The 15,333-nt window shown below is 47.1% G+C and overlaps 2 protein-coding genes across 2 annotated transcripts in view; one reads left to right on the top strand and one right to left on the bottom strand.

The window, feature by feature from the left end:
- Window positions 1-15,333, bottom strand: part of LOC149445407 (uncharacterized) — a 127,972-nt gene that overhangs the window by 73,786 nt on the left and 38,853 nt on the right. The window lies entirely within an intron of this gene.
- On the top strand, window positions 4,573-15,001 carry LOC149445409 (uncharacterized). The gene is made up of 5 exons (XM_089653817.1): window positions 4,573-4,640; window positions 6,593-6,741; window positions 9,188-9,285; window positions 9,374-9,605; window positions 11,106-15,001. The coding sequence occupies exons 1-5, from the start codon at window positions 4,573-4,575 to the stop codon at window positions 12,044-12,046; spliced, it is 1,488 nt and encodes a 495-aa protein (XP_089509943.1). The 3' UTR covers window positions 12,047-15,001.

The raw sequence follows: 15,333 nt of genomic DNA, 5'->3' as shown, positions 1-15,333 counted from the left end.
ATAACAGGAAGTGGTCGCCATGCAAGAACACTTAAAAAGCCAGATGGAGGGACTTTGGGAGGAGGAGCTGTGAGGTAAGTATGATGTCATAGGATTATCTGACTCTGGATGGAGGGACATTGGGGGGGAGGAGCTGTGAGGTCAGTGTGATGTCATAGGATTCTCTGACTCTGGATGGAGGGACATTGGGAGGAGGAGCTGTGAGGTCAGTGTGATGTCATAGGATTCTCTGACTCTGGATGGAGGGACATTGGGAGGAGGAGCTGTGAGGTCAGTGTGATGTCATAGGATTCTCTGACTCTGGATGGAGGGACATTGGGAGGAGGAGCTGTGAGGTCAGTGTGATGTCATAGGATTCTCTGACTCCGGATGGAGGGACATTGGGAGGAGCTTTGAGGTCAGTGTGATGTTATGGGATTCTCTGACTCCGGATGGAGGGACATTTGGATGGGGAGATTTGAGGGGTCCTCTATATGAGGCTCTCATGCAAACCAAATCCTTGTTCCTGGATGCGTCCTACCTCTCCTAAACTGAAGAGTGAACTTTGACCTTTACCATCCAGAAATCTGTCCGGAATCTGTGGAAGTAAGCTGTCATGTGATCAGGTGACGTGCGGAGGAACGGAGTGTAAATAGCAGACAATTGTCTCCAGAGCTCCTTGTGACGGAAGCGTAGGCAGGACAGAACACACAAAGAAGACGGGGAACACACAAAAACTTTACTGAACTCTGAAAGACACTCAATCCGGACAGTTCATGGCACTCAGCAACATGTGGCTCATAGGGACACCCACGGTAAGCGGGCTCACAGGGACTCAACGGGAACTTGGCTGTGGCATTTGGCCTCAACACAGCTCCTACACAACGTACTAGGGACAACAGCTCACGGGGACTCAATGGGATTCCAGCTGTGGAATCTGGCCTAGCACAGCACCCACCCAGCTTTCTAGGGACATTGGGCTCACGGGGACTCAACGGGACTCTAGTTGTGGAGTTTGGCCTAGCACAGCACCCACCCAGCTTTCTAGGGACATCGGGCTCACGGGGACTCAACGGGACTCTAGCTGTGGAATCTGGCCTAGCACAGCTCCCACCCAGCTTTCTAGGGACATCGGGCTCACGGGGACTCATCGGGACTCTAGTTGTGGAGTCTGGCCTAGCACAGCTCCCACCCAGCTTTCTAGGGACATCGGGCTCACGGGGACTCATCGGGACTCTAGTTGTGGAGTTTGGCCTAGCACAGCTCCCACCCAGCTTTATAGGGACATCGGACTCACGGAGACTCAACGGGTAGCGATGGCTCAAGCACTCAGGGGCATCACAGGTAGCTATACTCTGGGCACACCACGGGGCGGTTCAAGTAAGGGTAGTCTCGACGTGCAATAGGGCAGTTCATGACACTAGTAGTCGGTGTGCACACCAGAGGGGTCACTACACAGAAAATCAATCCAAGGAAACAACAGGCAGGACGAGGAATAGCAAAAAGGAGCTGAGAGACAAATGAGAATATTGCTCAGCCAATGGGAGATGATCTCAGCATGACATCCATCATGAAGGAGATGAGGGGGAGGGGAGGAAGTCACTGAAGGTGACCATAGATCCATGGAAATTCAGCTGGTTCAGCAGGGATCGCTCACATTTCCATCCATGTGTGGCCACTGCCGGATAAAAGCCACTCCCCCAGCGGCTGCAGCCAATAGCTTCAGTGCTGATCTGTGTATTCTGAGAGCGGAGGAGTCCCCCCATTGTCAGAATACAAGAGTGCAGTGGGGAGGATTCCCCCATCCACCTCCAATGTGTGGATGGGGGAATCACTTCAGTTTTTATGGTCATCCCGCTGGCTGAACGATAAAACTGAACCATGTAGGCCAGCTTTGGGAGCAAATATATTATCATCAACTCCTCCCCCTGAAGAGGTTCATCTGGGTTTCCACACTATATATTATTATTATTATACAGGATTTATGGCGCCAACAGTTTTACAATATAACGGGAGACAATACAGCAACAATACAGTTCAATACAAGAGGCTTAGGAGGGCTCTGATCCTGGGAGCTTACAATCTAGGAGGGAGGGGCTAGTGGTACAAAAGGAAGTAACTGTGGGGGATGGACTGGGAGCTAGAGAGTAGAAGGTCTTGTGAGAAGCAGAGAGTACGGTTTGGGTGATATTTAGAGACAAGAGAGTTATAAATGGCTTTATATGTTATTGTTAATGTTTTGAATTTTTTCTGTTGGGCAATGGGAAGCCAGTGGATGGATTGGCAGAGAGGGGTGGAGGACACTGAATGGAGGCCAGTGAAGGGATTGGCAGAGAGGGGTGGAGGACACTGAATGGAGGCCAGTGGAGGGATTTGCAGAGAGGGGTGGAGGACACTGAATGGAGGCCAGTGGAGGGATTGGCAGAGAGGGGTGGAGGACACTGAATGGAGGCCAGTGAAGGAATTGGCAGAGAGGGGAGGAGGACACTGAATGGAGGCCAGTGGAGGGATTGGCAGAGAGGGGTGGAGGACAATGAATGGAGGCCAGTGGAGGGATTGGCAGAGAGGGATGGAGACCAGTGGAGGGATTGGCAGAGAGGGGTGGAAGACACTGAATGGAGGCCAGTGGAGGGATTGGCAGATACAGAACGGTTAGTAAGGTGGATGAGTCTGGCAGCAGCATTCATGATAGACTGAAGAGGGGATAGCCTGCGATGAGGTCAGCCAATGAGGAGGGAGTTGCAATAGTCAAGGCGAGATATAACAAGGGAGTGAATAAATTGCTTAGTGGTTTCCGAGGTTAGGAATGGCGTATCTTGGAGATGTTGCGGAGGTGAAGTCTACAAGATTAGGACAGTGATTGGATTTGGGACTGAAAGGACAGATGGGAGTCTAGGATTACACCTAGTACCCTGGCATGAGGGAGGGACTGATGATTGTATTATTGATCTTGATGGAGAAGTCAGGGGAGGGGGCACAGGCTGGGGGGAATACTAAGAGCTCAGTTTTGGAAAGATTGAGTTTGAGGAAGTGGAGTGACATCCATGCCAATATGTCACTTAGTAGGATAGTAATATATATGTGTGTATCATCATCTGCTGAAGATAAAAGACATCACAGTGACTATGGAGGAAGAGGACGGACATGACTATGGAGGAAGAGGACGGACATAACGGGGGGTTATTGGGTGTAAATAGAACATAACATCTTATTACCTCCTCTGCTGCCACTTCCATCAACATCTCCCATCTACTTCCTGTCTGCACCTGACATCACTTCCTTTCTGTCTTCCATAGAGACTTCCTGTCTGGGTAGAAGTGAGATCCCCACCTTGTGGAGCTTAGAGGAACTGCAGCCCCAAGAAGGGTCTGGTAGTGTGACCCCGGCCTTGTGCTGGGTGTGTATGGACTGTAGATCCTTATAGAGGGGTCACCTCCACTCCCACCAAGGGGGACAGAAATATATGACTGCTCGGGGGAGAACAATTTTTGCCCCTTTGATTTTGCAGTAAAATGTAATTTCAGATTTAGTCCTGTCACACATCTGTTATATGGATACAAGGAACTCCAGTTGAGAAATGGCCCCGATCCTCATATTAGATCAGATTTTTTTCTTTTGAAGGGCATCAGACTTCATGATTGACATTGATGTACAGCATAGGACATTTTTTTAAATTTTGTTTCTTACAATTTACATTTTTGTGAATAAATACAGGTATATGTAAGAGGAAGAGACCCTTGTCCTTGTCACTCCCCCCGGAAAGTTACCCCTGCATGTTGAAGTCATGTCACCTGGTATGGTTCAAGAGGCAGGAAATACACCCCCTCCCCACCCTTTTCCTGGCCTGGCCAGCATGCTCAGATAAGGGTCTGGTATGGAATGTTGGCAGGACCTTCTGGAACATATCTCAGATAGTCTCTGTAAGGTGACCATAGACATGGAGGACACCAGCAATGGTTGGGATGTAACATACCCTGTAAAGGTGGCATGATATGACAGATATTCCTGGAATTCAATGTTCAGTATTACAGATACAGTGTTCTCTTCATTTAGTGGTCAGTAGAAGACAAATGGTTCCAATATAAAAATCGGAATAGTTGGCTCTGGAGTGTGAAGATTGGAGGAATGAACACCTAGATGGCAATAATGATCTGACATCCCTGTAGACATAGATACGGATGATTGATCTGTCACCTCACTGAGCGTCAAAGGAAATATTTTGATGCGCTGACTACGACCCCAGTGGGGAGAAGAGATTTGTGCACATTGGGCTCTCCACTGGCTGCAAAGGATTGTCCTTCTTATATAAAATGGTATGTGTCAGGAGTACAGAATCCCAGAGGGGCCCCAACATGGTTCTATGGGGTCTGCTCATGACAGCCATGCTGTGAATGAATATGTTGTGATCAGACTGAAGCAATGGTGTTGGAAATCACATCGCCAACCCAGACACCAGAAACAGTGGGTCCATGTAGCCCATGGCACCTTCAGAAGACAGAACCAACCCCAGGGCTGAGGAGGGAACACCCCCCAGAGGTGATTGGACAGGGTTAGAGCCCACATATTATCTCTATAAATTAGGAAGCATGAGATATGGACTTGGTCTCCTGTGTTCTCATCTGTGACTATACCGTCTACAAGAAGATGAAGAGTCACACTCCGTAATCAGCCCATTCTTCATATTTTATTCTGTGTTTCACCCCAGTGGGCTCGTTCACAAGGATAGAGTGGCCCCAACCCTACTCTATGTGAGCGAGCCCTTTTGGGGTGAAACATATTTTGGGAGTTTGGTTTTTCAGGAGGAGATCATGTGTATGGAGTTATGTCGTCATGAGCAGAAAGAAATATTAAGAGGGAGATAATTACAATTATTAATTACAGAGTGCAGCTCTTCATCTTTTTGTTCCTATTCATAATTTCATGTTGGAGAGGAGACGGGGTACAAGTGCTATCACCTGGATGGTCCATTAGGAGGTGCAGGGTTGGAGCGATGCCATGGATTTGGATTCTTACTATATGGTCTTCACTCATAACCTGTGATCTAGGAATCCCTCATACACCAGGCTACCAGATGGTACGGCAAGGGAAATGTACCCAGCCCAAAGGCTGAGCGGAAAAGACCAGCAGCTGTTCATTGCAATGTGAACCAAGCCTTAGAATTTTGGAACCTTTCCCCTCCTTACTTCATGTTTCATGTTTTTTCTTTGATTCTACACGAGTCCTTGGATCTCCAGATAGTCAAGCCCTGCTGTTACAAAGCCTGATTTTTACAGCCTTATGGTGTCAGTGGGCATACTGGATTGACAATTGCAGCCAAAAGGGTTTTGAGAGACAGAAGTATCTAGGCCTTTTGTTGTTTCTGCTCTTTTGAAGGCTAGGAATTCTAAATTAGGGAGACTTCCTGCAGGTCTTTACAATCATATTTAGCGTTTTGTTGACCTAAGAGGTTTCCTCCTTGTTTTGGTCCGTGTCTTGGTTTCCTTCTTGGGATGGGGGGTTAATGTGTGCCTGGCCTTGTGTATAATCAAGAGTCAGATTTCAGCCTTGGCAGTCTCATCTTTCAGGGGCTGATTGCATTACACTTTCTAGTTGCATGTGTTGGTACTAGATGTCATGTATGTTGTTCCTCCGGTCAGCCTGTCACTGTTTCTATGGGATTTCTTTCTGTTTTTACAGAATTCTCTGTTTGAGCCCATTCAGGACTTTCTTTTTGTATCCTTTCTTCTTTCACAAAGATGGCTTTTTTACCTTAGATTTTTATTTATTATTTTTTTTAACCTAAAGGGGTTTCAACCTTTTCATCTCAGCCGGGACAGCGTATTACCTCCCTTTACCCTCATCTCAGCCGGGACAGCGTATTACCTCCCTTTACCCTCATCTCAGCCGGGACAGCGTATTACCTTCCTTTACCCTAATCTCAGCCGGGACAGTGTATTACCTTCCTTTACCCTCATCTCAGCCGGGACAGCGTATTACCTCCCTTTACCCTCATCTCAGCCGGGACGGCGTATTACCTTCCTTTACCCTCATCTCAGCCGGGACAGCGTATTACCTCCCTTTACCCTCATCTCAGCCGGGACAGCGTATTACCTCCCTTTACGCTCATCTCAGCCGGGACAGTGTATTACCTCCCTTTACCCTCATCTCAGCCGGGACGGCGTATTACCTTCCTTTACCCTCATCTCAGCTGGGACAGCGTATTACCTTCCTTTACCCTCATCTCAGCCGGGACAGCGTATTACCTTCCTTTACCCTCATCTCAGCCGGGACAGCGTATTACCTCCCTTTACGCTCATCTCAGCCGGGACAGCGTATTACCTTCCTTTACCCTCAGCCGGGACGGTGTATTGCCTCCCTTTACCCCCATCTCAGCCGGGACAGCGTATTACCTCCCTTTACCCTCATCTCAGCCGGGACAGCGTATTACCTCCCTTTACCCTCATCTCAGCCAGGACAGTGTATTACCTCCCTTTGTCCTCATCTCAGCCGGGACAGCGTATTACCTTCCTTTACCCTCATCTCAGCCGGGACAGCGTATTACCTCCCTTTGCCCTCAGGCTCAGTAACTGGGGGAATAGGTTTTTATCACGTTGGGTATTTGTTTGTCTATCAGGTTACCTGTAGTTGACAGCCGCAATTTGGCAACAGGATTTCTCTTTGTGGCTCCTGAGGACCGAATAGAAGGAACCCGCAGCTTCCATGTCTATGTTTATTCCCTGAATTTGTCGGCTTGTTGCTCCAGTTTCCAGTATGAAAGGACAGGTTCCCCCTTTATAAGGGATGACACTACCTACCTTCAGTGTATCATGTTGGTGAAGCCTCTACCTGGTCTTCGGTGCACTCTTTATGATGTTACCAGGTGGATGTTAGAGTCACTAAGGACTCTTCCCTTTGGACACATTGGTTTTTGCAGGCTGCTGCATGAGGTTCTTTCCTATTTCTGGTTGTTTTTGGGACCTGTTGGCTTGTTGTCCTCCCCTCATGTTCTAGGTGGGACATCCCTGTTAGTAAGGAATGTAAAAGATGTTCTGTGTCCTGTGAGGTGCGACAAAGAAAATGACATTTTTTGGTTTACCTGTAAAATCCATTTCTTGGAGTCCCTCAGGAATCCCAGAGATCCGTCCCCTCCTGTTATGGGCTATGGCTTGCTACAAACCTTTCCTATGTGGGAGATCTGCTCTACAAGGGGACGTCCTGTCTATTGTTGGCCAATGTCCCATCACCTGTAGGTGGGCATAACAGTGTTAGGAAGGATTTATAAAGATGCTTCGTGTCCTGTGATGTATTCCAAGAAATGGATTTTACAGATCATTGATGTCATTTGTTACTAAGAGACAGGAATTGTTCATTGCTGAAGGAGCCCCTAGAAACCTTTGGAGGAACCCTGGCTGAGAAAGGCTGGACTAGGCAGTCATATATTTCTGTCCCCCTTGGTGGGAGTGGAGGTGACCCCTCTATAAGGATCTACAGTCCATACACACCCAGCACAAGGCCGGGGTCACACTACCAGATGCTTCTCGGGGCTGCAGTTCCTCTGAGCTCCACAAGGTGGGGATCTCACTTCTACCCAGACAGGAAGTCTCTATGGAAGACAGATAGGAAGTGATGTCAGGTACAGACAGGAAGTGATGTCAGGCACAGACAGGAAGTAGAGAGGAGACATTGCTGGAAGTGGAAGCAGAGGAGGTAATAAGATGTTATGTTCTATTTACACCCAGTAACCCCCCGTCATATCCATCCTCTTTCTCCATAGTCATGTCCGTCCTCTTCCTTAATAGTCATGTCCGTCCTCTTCCTCCATAGTCATGTCCGTCCTCTTCCTCCACCGTCACATCTGTCCTCTTCCTCCATAGTCACTGTGATGTCTTTTATCTCCAGCAGATGATGATACACACATATATAGTGTGGGAACCCAGATGAACCCCTTCAGGGGCAGAACATTCCCCACTTCCTGGGCCGGAACATTCTCCTCATTGTGGAGAGGTGTCACCTTCTCACCTCATCAGTCTATACTAATGGATTTTATGACTTTGATTAGTGGCGGGGGATGGGGGGATATTTAGGGGGATTGGAATATCTATGTCTTTGTTTCATAAGATCCAAATAGGAAGAAAGAGAGAAAAATGTCATTTGTAGTAAATGTCCTGAAAGCATATTTCTCCATAATGATCCCAGTCTCAGATATTCATTCTAAAATGTGATCAGTAAAGGCTATGGAGGTTACGGAGATTCCTATGACATCACACTGACCTCACAGCTCCTCCCCCCAATGTCCCTCCATCCAGAGTCAGAGAATCCTATGACATCACACTGACCTCACAGCTCCTCCTCCCAATGTCCCTCCATCCAGAGTCAGAGAATCCTATGACATCACACTGACCTCACAGCTCCTCCTCCCAATGTCCCTCCATCCAGAGTCAGAGAATCCTATGACATCACACTGACCTCACAGCTCCTCCCCCAATGTCCCTCCATCCAGAGTCAGAGAATCCTATGACATCACACTGACCTCACAGCTCCTCCTCCCAATGTCCCTCCATCCAGTTCTTTCTTCTTTTAACCCATGCTCTTAGGATGTGGGTGGACACTTTGCATCCTCACAACCAAAGCAGAACTGTTGATCCTTCATTCTATGTAATAATGTCGGAGTTCATATACCAAGTCCTGAAGTGGGGCTTCAATAAAACACAGACCTGAATGGAGAGGTGAGGAGGATTCTGGGAATATCATTTGATGTGACTATTTGTGTTCAGATGTAGAGTTTTCCTCCTGTGAAGTCTGGAGATCATATGACATCACATTGCCTCCACCTCCCTCCCTGATAGAAGAGAGAAAGAAGAAGAAGATTCTAGAAGTCACCAGAGAGATCACTGAGCTGCTGACAGGAGAGGTGAGCGGTGCCGGGAATTCTGGGACATTCTCCAGTAACAGACAAGGGATGTGTCTGGATGGTGACTGTATCATTGTGTGTGTCAGGTTCCTATAAGGTGTCACTGTCTATTTCTCCATGGAGGAGTGGGAGTATTTAGAAGGACACAAGGATCTCTACAAGGACGTCATGATGGACAATCAGCCGCCCCTCACATCACTGGGTAAGAGGAGACTTTATTGTAAAGGAGAGAGCAGTACGGAGGATCCACCTAGATCCCCCATCATCTGATAAACACATAGAAACAATGGATTCAGTCAGTGTGTGTGTTTCCTACAGATGGATCCAGTCATGGGAACCCACCAGAGAGATGTCCCCGTCCTCTGTATTCCCGGCATTCCACACAGGAAGGTCACACCATCCCTCACCATCATCAGGTAGATGAGGAACAATCACTGATAGTATCATTAGGATCTGTACATTATCTGCATTGTTACCATTGATGTCATTTTATTATATATTCAGAGTGGAAACCTGAGAGATCCTAAAGTTGAGGTTAAAGAAGAGATAAAAGAGGAGGAGGATGAGGATGGGGGGATGGAGGAGTCAGAGCTTCTAAAGGAACACAAAGATCTGTACCAGGACACCATGGTGGAGTCATCCAGCTACAGGAACCCACCAGAGAGATGTCCCCGTCCTCTGTATTCCCGGGATTCCACACAGGAAGATCACACCATCCCTCACTGTTACAAGGTTGGTGGGATGAAGCATCCAGAGCATGGACTCATGGAGATGATGTGTGGATTTTTTTATGTGATGTAACAATATTAACGCTTATGTCTTACAGATGTTATTTTCTTTTCTTCACTTGGTTTAGGGTGAAGATCTGATAGATATAAAAGTTGAGGTGAAAGCAGAAGAAGAAGAGGCGTATGTGAGGGATGATCAGCAGTCTATGGAGGAGGATGGAATAACGGGGACATTTATAGAGGAGGACACTCCTACAGAGATCAGCACAGGTGGGTCATGAACACTAAATCCATTCCTCCACCCATACTGCTCACTGATTGGTCCAGAGTAGGGCGGGGACTGGGTGATATCAGCCTGTAATCCCCTGGTCACTTTCCTGAGCTGTGTTCCCCGTCCTGTATTCCTGGATTTCTCTCGGATAATCTTCCTTCTCTGTGCTGCAGACACAATTTATGTATCTAGACTGGATTTATGGAGGTTCTGGGGTTCAGCTGGCAGAAAAATGTTCATTTTCACCATAGACATTACTAGACCTAGGCACCTGGGGTGTGTGTCTTGTATCTTCTTCCCCGGGTCTAGTAAGATCTCTGACAGAACATTTCTCCCAGGGTTCCTTGCTCTGTGGTCTGCTGGCTGTGCCGGGTGGAGGGATATGTCTGTATAGTCTCAGCCCCAAGTCACTGAGTGCAGTCTCAGGAGATGGGAGGCAGCGGTGTGGGATCTCTGCAACTTGTCTACAGTAAACAGATACAGTCCACAGATAACTGAATACCAATATTATGAGTCCTAACCCTTACACTGTATAATTTATATTGTACATTACATACTCCTGACCCCTGCACTATATACTCTATGTTGTACATTACATACTCCTGACTTCTGCTCTGCCCCCCTCCCCCCACTGCTATAATTACACATAATATGGATTCTCATTGTTACACCCATTTCCTACCAGCTGGACATTTTATATCGGATGATGTGATTGGAGCACAGACTTTTAATGAGGGTGGAGTCAATACCCCAATGATGGTGGTCTTAAGGATCAGTCCAGTCTTCATCTTGGTTGTTCTCCCCCCATCCTCACTCTCTGACCTCTGGTGGGGCTCAGCCCCGCTGTTCTTCATGACTAAATCATGGAGTAAATAAGGAAGTGCAATACTTCTTGTGTTGGGAAGATGGTGATGAGTGATAGAGGGGGTGGGGACCCTCGTCCTATAATCCCCTCATCACTGTCCCTCTTATAAAAGACAGTTCTGGTTGTTTCCTCACTCTCTGACTAAGGTCCATGAATAAGGAAATGACCTGGTAGGAGATCAGAGGAGCCATTTCCTAGTTCCCTTGAGGGTGGAATTGTAAGCTCCTCAGAGACCAAGCTGCCTGATGTGGGCGGAGTCCTGGTTTGGGGGAACCAATCAGCTCCTGTCTAGTAATCCTCTTTGTCTTTGTATTTTAGTCCATGGCCGGGAGATGAGGAAAACCTCCGAGGATTGTCTCACTTTGTCTCCAGACTGGAAAGTAGAAGATGAGGACATCACACAGTATAGTCCAGGAGAAAACCCGGCTCCCTCCAATGTCCATCCGGCACCACCCAGTGTAGATGGACCATCGGATTCCTCGTATCATGAGGAACCTCAGACTGTGCAGGACCGGGCCAGCCTTCCAACAGGGAAGAGCTTCTCCTGTACTGAGTGCGGAAAATGTTTCAATTCTAACTCTGAACTTAATGTGCATAGAAGATCTCACACAGGTGAAAAACCGTATTCCTGTCCTGAGTGTGGGAAAGGTTTTTCACAAAAGTCTAATCTTCAAACACATCAGAGGCTTCACACAGGTGAGAAGCCATATTCCTGTCTTGAGTGCGGGAAATGTTTTTCAGCAAAGTCACACCTTTACAGACATCAGAGATCTCACATGGGTGACAAGCTGTATTCCTGTGCTGAATGTGGGCAATGTTTCTCAAACAAGTCTTCTCAATTTAGACATCTGAGAATACACACAGGTGAGAAGCTGTATTCCTGTACTGAGTGTGGGAAATGTTTTTTTAAAAAATCAGAACTTGTTATACATGAGAGATCTCATACAGGGGAAAAGCCGTATTTCTGTTCTGAGTGCGGGAAATGTTTTTCAAAGAACTCCAATCTTTACAGACATCAGAGATCTCACACAGGGGAGAAGGTATATTACTGTTCGGAGTGTGGGAAATGTTTTTCAGATAAATCCAGTCTTTATAATCATCAGAGATCTCACACAGGTGAGAAGCCATATTCCTGTTCAGAGTGTGGGAAATGTTTTGTTCAAAAATCTGCTCTTGTCAAACACCAGAGGTCTCACACAGGGGAAAAGCCTTACTCCTGTCCTGAGTGTGGGAAATGTTTTTCAGACAAGTCCAATCTTTACAAACATCAGAGATCTCACGTGGGGGAGAAGCCACTTTCCTGTCCTGAGTGAGGGAAATGTTCCTCACTGAAGTCCTGTCTTCCTGTACATCAGGGATCCCACACAACCCTGGAGGTGTATTAGTGCCTTGAGTGCGGGAAATGTCTTCTAGATGAATGTTGCTGGACATCCCAGCTCTCATGTGGGGAAGAAGCACACCCTGATATACACCTCAGATATACTCCATGGCTGATCTTCATCATGGAAGAAACAGTCCATAAGGAGGTCAGAGGTCCCCAAAGACATGGATGAAGTGTGGGACCGGGTTGGCCATTGATGGCAGAAGAATAAAAATGGAGTCCTGACCTGTCATTGGCTGAGTACAATTTGTGGTGGGAGATTTCACAAGAACTTAGAGGTCGATTTTTAATATTGTGTTTATTAAATGTGACCAGAATTCACCCCTCTGTGACAAATGTCAGTCCAATTCACAGAGATTTCCTCTGATCATCAGATCCATCTAGTGGCTTTCCTTATGAAGGTATTTCAGGAAAATACAGCATTATCACCACTAGATGGAGCTGGCCATCATAGGAAATCACTGTGTTAATGATCGGCTTCTCACCTGGACACTGCATATAATAGGCCAGGTGGGACAAGCTCCGTCCTGTGTGGATGTACCCATATGTCTCTCAGAACATGGGGGAGCACAGACACGTGGCCGTGCTGTGCTGTACTCCCAGGGTGTCTGTGTCCCTTGGACACAGCGTATCCCCGATCAACAGATGGGCTCTGTGATTGGGCTATCTGTAAACTCAGATCGGTATTTAATTGATCAGCTCTGCTTCTCCTCCTCAGCAAATCTGTGCCTGCAAGCCAGGGATTAGTGAGTTATACAGCATATTTACTGCTTGTTACCCAGCCAGGGTCCCTAGTGTGCACCAACATCTATCACATGTTTCACTGTGTCCAATCAACACCTGTCACAGTGTACCAGTGTCCAATCAACAGCAGTCACAGTGTACCAGTGTTCAATCAACACCTGTCACAGTGTACCAGTGTCCAATCAACATCTGTTACAGTGTACCAGTCTCCCATCAACAGCAGTCACAGTGTACCACTGTCCCATCAACATTTGTTGCAGTATACCAGTTTCCCATCAACATTTGTTGCAGTGTACCAGTGTCCCATCAACATCTGTCACAGTGTACCAGTGTCCCATCAACATTTGTTGCAGTATACCAGTGTCCCATCAACATCTGTCACAGTGTACCAGTGTCCCATCAACATTTGTCACAGTGTACCAGTTTCCCATCAACATCTGTTGCAGTGTACCAGTGTCCCATCAACATCTGTCACAGTGTACCAGTCTCCCATCAACATTTGTTGCAGTATACCAGTGTCCCATCAACATCTGTCACAGTGTGCCAGTGTCCCATCAACATCTGTCACAGTGTACCAGTGTCCCATCAACATTTGTCACAGTGTACCAGTCTCCCATCAACATCTGTCACAGTGTCCCATCAACATTTGTCACAGTGTACCAGTCTTCCATCAACATCTGTCGCAGTGTACCAGTCTCCCATCAACATTTGTCACAGTGTAAGAGTGTCCAATCCTGGAATCTGATACTGATCTGAATTTAGACTGTGCAGGCTGTACTCAGATCCCTCTTGCACTGGCAGACCGAGAGATCCCATCCTGCAGTCCCTCAGTGAGTATCCCACCATCCCAGTCTCATGGGACACAGGCTGCTGCTCCTATTGAAGATAATCCTGATCCCACACTTAGAGGGATTTTTTCTGCAGTCACTACATGCGCCTCATCTGTGGCGATCCTTACTGGGGAGGTGAAGGGGATGAGGATGGAATTGTCCCTGGTGCATCAAGATATGCAGAAATTGTGGGATCGCACCGCGGCCTTGGAGGGGACAATATACTCCAGATACTGAGTATGAGGGACAAGAGTAGCAGGGAGCTCTCACTGCCAGACCCAGATTCTGAGTAGGAGTCAGGTGAAAGCAGTGGGTCAGTATTGGATTCTGAGATGGAGAGTCACAACAAAGAGATTCCGGTGATCTGTGGAGGATCCGGCATCCACCAGCAGTGCTGTAAATCCTGGTGCAGTGACTAGCACAAGCAGTGCAGCCCTCCCAGGTGATAGGCCGGGAACCAGTAGCGAGGGGTCCCATCCACAACATTGACATAGGGCCCACACTAACCTCTAAGACTTGCTTTTAAATCCCACATGGCTGCCCACTGATTCGGCAGAACCTGCAATCCCCCCTTTACAGTGCGGCCAGACCCTCAGATAGAAATGGAAAATGTTACCCCAATTTATTGTTTTCATTTATTTTTTGATGATGATTTACTGAATTACATTGTGGATCGATGTAATCTGTATGCCAGCCAATACATTGCCAACAATCCCAATTTATCGTATGTCCATCCATTTGTGTGGAAAACTGTCACTGTGGAGGAAAGTAAAGCTTTTCTTGCACTTACATTGAATATGGGACTGACAAAAAAATGAAGTCCGTGCCTACTGGTCCACTCAGTCCATACATCCCATGCCAATCTATTCTTCTTGTATGCCCAGAACACGCTATGAGATGATAATGAGGTTTTTACATGACAATACCTGGTGCCCTCCTTGAAATCATCCTAATTATGGGCAGCACAGTGGCTAAATGGTTAGCACTTCCGCCTGGCAGTACTTGGGTCATGGGTTCAAATCCCAACCATGGCACCACCTGCCTGGAGTTTGCATGCTCTCCCCGTGCCTATGTGGGTTCATCTGGGTACTCCGGTTTCCTTCCACACTTCACAGACATGCTGGTAGGTGAATTGGATCCTGTCTAAATTGGCCCTAGTATGTGTATGTATGAATGTGAGTTAGGGACCTTAGATTGTACACCCCTTGAGGGTCAGGGACTGATGTGAATGTACAATATATATGTAAAGTGCTGCGTAAATTTACAGCGCTATATAAGTACCTGAAATAAAATAATAAATTACGACAAGCTGTTAAAAATTTGGCCACTCAATTTTTTTTTCTTGCAAGTTTTCAGAAATGTTTACTCCCGGCATAAATATTTATGTGGATTAATATCCCTCGTCCACTTCACGGGAAGGCTGGGCATTGAACAGTACATCCCCAGCAGACGGGCCACAAAACCCAAAGGGGGAGAGTCAGCCAGTTTGTGAACTGAAGAGATACTAGACCTAAAGTGGAGAGATAAAAGGGATGTCTATATCCTTTCCTCAATCCATGAGGACACCTCGGTGGAACTTCATACAAGACAAGGTCCTGTCCAAAAACCCCAAGTGCATACATGACTAGAACCAGTTCATGGGGGG

This window comes from Staurois parvus, unplaced genomic scaffold (assembly GCF_062004578.1).
Source record: "Staurois parvus isolate SC_StPar_1 unplaced genomic scaffold, SC_StPar_1.0 ptg000721l, whole genome shotgun sequence".
NCBI classification, from domain to species: Eukaryota; Metazoa; Chordata; class Amphibia; order Anura; family Ranidae; genus Staurois; species Staurois parvus.
The sequence above is the reverse complement of the archived record's forward strand: the minus strand, read 5'-3'. Positions and strand labels throughout refer to the sequence as shown.